The sequence below is a fragment of the Empidonax traillii genome, unplaced genomic scaffold (assembly GCF_003031625.1).
Source record: "Empidonax traillii isolate 1590-97213 ecotype Southwest subspecies unplaced genomic scaffold, ASM303162v1 scaffold78:size1262613, whole genome shotgun sequence".
Classification (NCBI taxonomy): domain Eukaryota; kingdom Metazoa; phylum Chordata; class Aves; order Passeriformes; family Tyrannidae; genus Empidonax; species Empidonax traillii.
In genome coordinates, this window is record NW_020955271.1 from 292,848 (window position 1) to 295,173 (window position 2,326).

Here is a 2,326-nt window from a genome sequence, read left to right on the forward strand (position 1 = left end):
GAGGCCACCTGCCCCGCTGCCCCGTGGTGCGCGGCTACCAGCCCCGGATGCGGCAGCCCCGACGGCATGTTCATGGCGGCCGGGTGCGAGAGGTGGCCCAGACCGTGCATGTGAGAGTGTGGGTGGGCCGAGGTGGAGATGAGGCTGCCGCCGCCTCCGCCGCCGCCGCCGCCGCCCCCGCCGCTGCCGGCCCCGCCGCCGCCGCCGCCCGCCCCGTCGTGGCCGCCACCGCCGCCGCCTCCGCCGCCGCCTCCGCCGGGCATGAGCGCGAGGGACGGGGAGGTGATGTGGTCGAGGAGGTCGCCGGGCTCCAGCGCCTGGTGATGGTGGTGGTGGTGGTGATGGTGGTGTGCCAGGGGCACGGTGGAGGTGGAGGTGCAGGGCACGCTGTTCATGGTGTGGTACGTGGCGTCGGGCTTGAACGGGTGGCTCTTGCCCTGAGAGACAGCGATGTCGACGGCGGCCAGAGCCTCGGCCCGCGCCAGCAAAGTCTCATCGAGGCTGGCGAAGATATTGCTCTGCAGCTGCAGGAGACACAAAACAGAGCGGGGTGCAGGGAGAGGAGGGCAAGGGGGCAGAGATGGGGCAAAGCGCGGAGGGGGAAGGGACAGGCGGAGGAGACCGTGGGGTTGAGGGAGCGCCGTGGGAAAGGAGGGGGAAAGTCGAGGGAGGGGAGAGAGAGGTGGGCAAAGTTGGGGTGACCGCACGGGCGGAGAGCCGACAGTAGGATGAGTGTGTAAAGGTGCACGGGGTGGTGGGGGAGTCAAGAGGTTGGGAAAGGGTGGTATAGCAGACGATAGAACGGGGAAGTGAGGAGAAACAGGGGATGGGGTAGAATAATGGAGGGGGGAGTGCGGGGAGCGGAGGGGGGGGGCAAGCGAGGAGAGAGAGCAAAAGAGGAAAAGAAGAAGCAAAGAGTAGAAAGGGCAGGAAGCAAGGGGGAATCCGAAAAGGAGAGGAGGAGGGAGTGAAGGGGAAAAATAAATTAAAAGGAGGGAAATGGAACGAAAGGAGAAAAGAAAGGAGGAGAAGAAACGGATCTGTAACTCTCAGCTGGGGAATTGTGTCAAACACAAGAGCACATAAAACGCATTCCTTTTCAGAGGCCGAGTCATAAAAATTAATACAGAAAGTGGATGAAGTCGGAGACTCGTGTGAACACCGCTTTCAAAAAAGATCACAGGCGCTCAGATGATTGCAGAGGAAGACATGAAAAAAACATTAAGCGCCGCTTGTCAAAATGTGCCTCGCAGCGTTTTTTATTAATGCACATACACATACATGCAGTATACAGAAAAGAGAGAGAGAGAGAGAGAAAGAAAGAAAAGTGTGTGCGTATGTGTAAAAGAGAGAAAGAAAGAAAGAAGAGAGCTGCAGCTATCTGTCCCTTACCGGTGGAGTTGGTAGACATGCTCTTCTTATTGCTTCCGAGCTGGAATGTAGAGTGGGGTATTTGTGCTCAGGTAGGGTGGGATGCATGGCAAAATGCGGCTGTTTGCTGTTCATGGACATCATCTTGAAGGCTTGGCATGTAAATCCACAAACACTCCTAAAGTCGGGAGAAAAGTGCTCTCCGGGCTCTCTCCTCCCGCCGGGGGAAGCCGCTGACAGCGGCGGGCGGCGGTGACGGAGCCGGTGGTGGCGGCGGTGCCGCAGCGGACCCTGCCCCCGCCGCCGCTGCTGCCGCGGTGGCCGGGGCTGGGGTGGGTGGGCGAGCGAGCGGCGAGGCTCCCTCCGGCCCCCGCCGTCTCCCTCGCTCCCTCCCTCCCTCTCTCTCTCAGTCCTCTGCCTGCCGCTGCCCGGCGCCGGGCGCGCTGCGCTGCGCTCTGCCCGCACCTGAGCCCCGCATCCCGTGGCTACCGCCGGGCGGGCTCTCGCGAGAGCGCGGCTCCGGCTTTGACAGACATCAGCTGTCTCCCCCCCCTTCCCCTTCTCCCTCCTCCTTTTCCTCCTCCTCCTCCTCCTCCTCCTCCTCCTCCTTCTCCTCCTCCTTTTCCTCCCGCCGCCCCCGGTCCCTGCCTCCCCGCGCCTTGTTGCATTTCCCGCAGCCCTCGCCCGTCTCGCCGGGGCGGCGGCGGCGGGGCCGCTCTTATAGCGAACGACACCGAGCACCGGGCGGCTGCGGCACCTGTGGCTGCCACACGTGCGCGCTGCGCGGCCGCCGGCGCGGCCCGGGGCGCCCCGATGGGGCGGGGATGGGCGGGGTGCGGGGCAGGGCGCCCCTTCTCTGCCCTCGGAGCGGCGCGGGGAACCGGCCTGGCCCCCGGCGCTGAAACACAAAGGTGCGCTGCCCCTCCGCGCTGAGGAGCCCCGCCACAGAAAAGGG

At 64.1% G+C, this 2,326-nt stretch overlaps 1 protein-coding gene across 1 annotated transcript in view; it reads right to left on the bottom strand.

Moving 5' to 3' along the window:
* POU4F1 (POU class 4 homeobox 1) overlaps positions 1-1,639 on the bottom strand; it is a 7,923-nt gene extending 6,284 nt beyond the window's left edge. Inside the window, exons 1-2 of the mRNA XM_027880906.1 lie at positions 1,393-1,639; positions 9-524 (exon numbers count right to left, since the gene is read on the bottom strand). Coding sequence (XP_027736707.1) covers positions 9-524; positions 1,393-1,515 — 639 coding nt within the window. The 5' untranslated portion in view covers positions 1,516-1,639. The remainder of the gene's footprint in view (positions 1-8; positions 525-1,392) is intronic.
* Between the last annotated feature and the right edge of the window lie 687 nt (positions 1,640-2,326).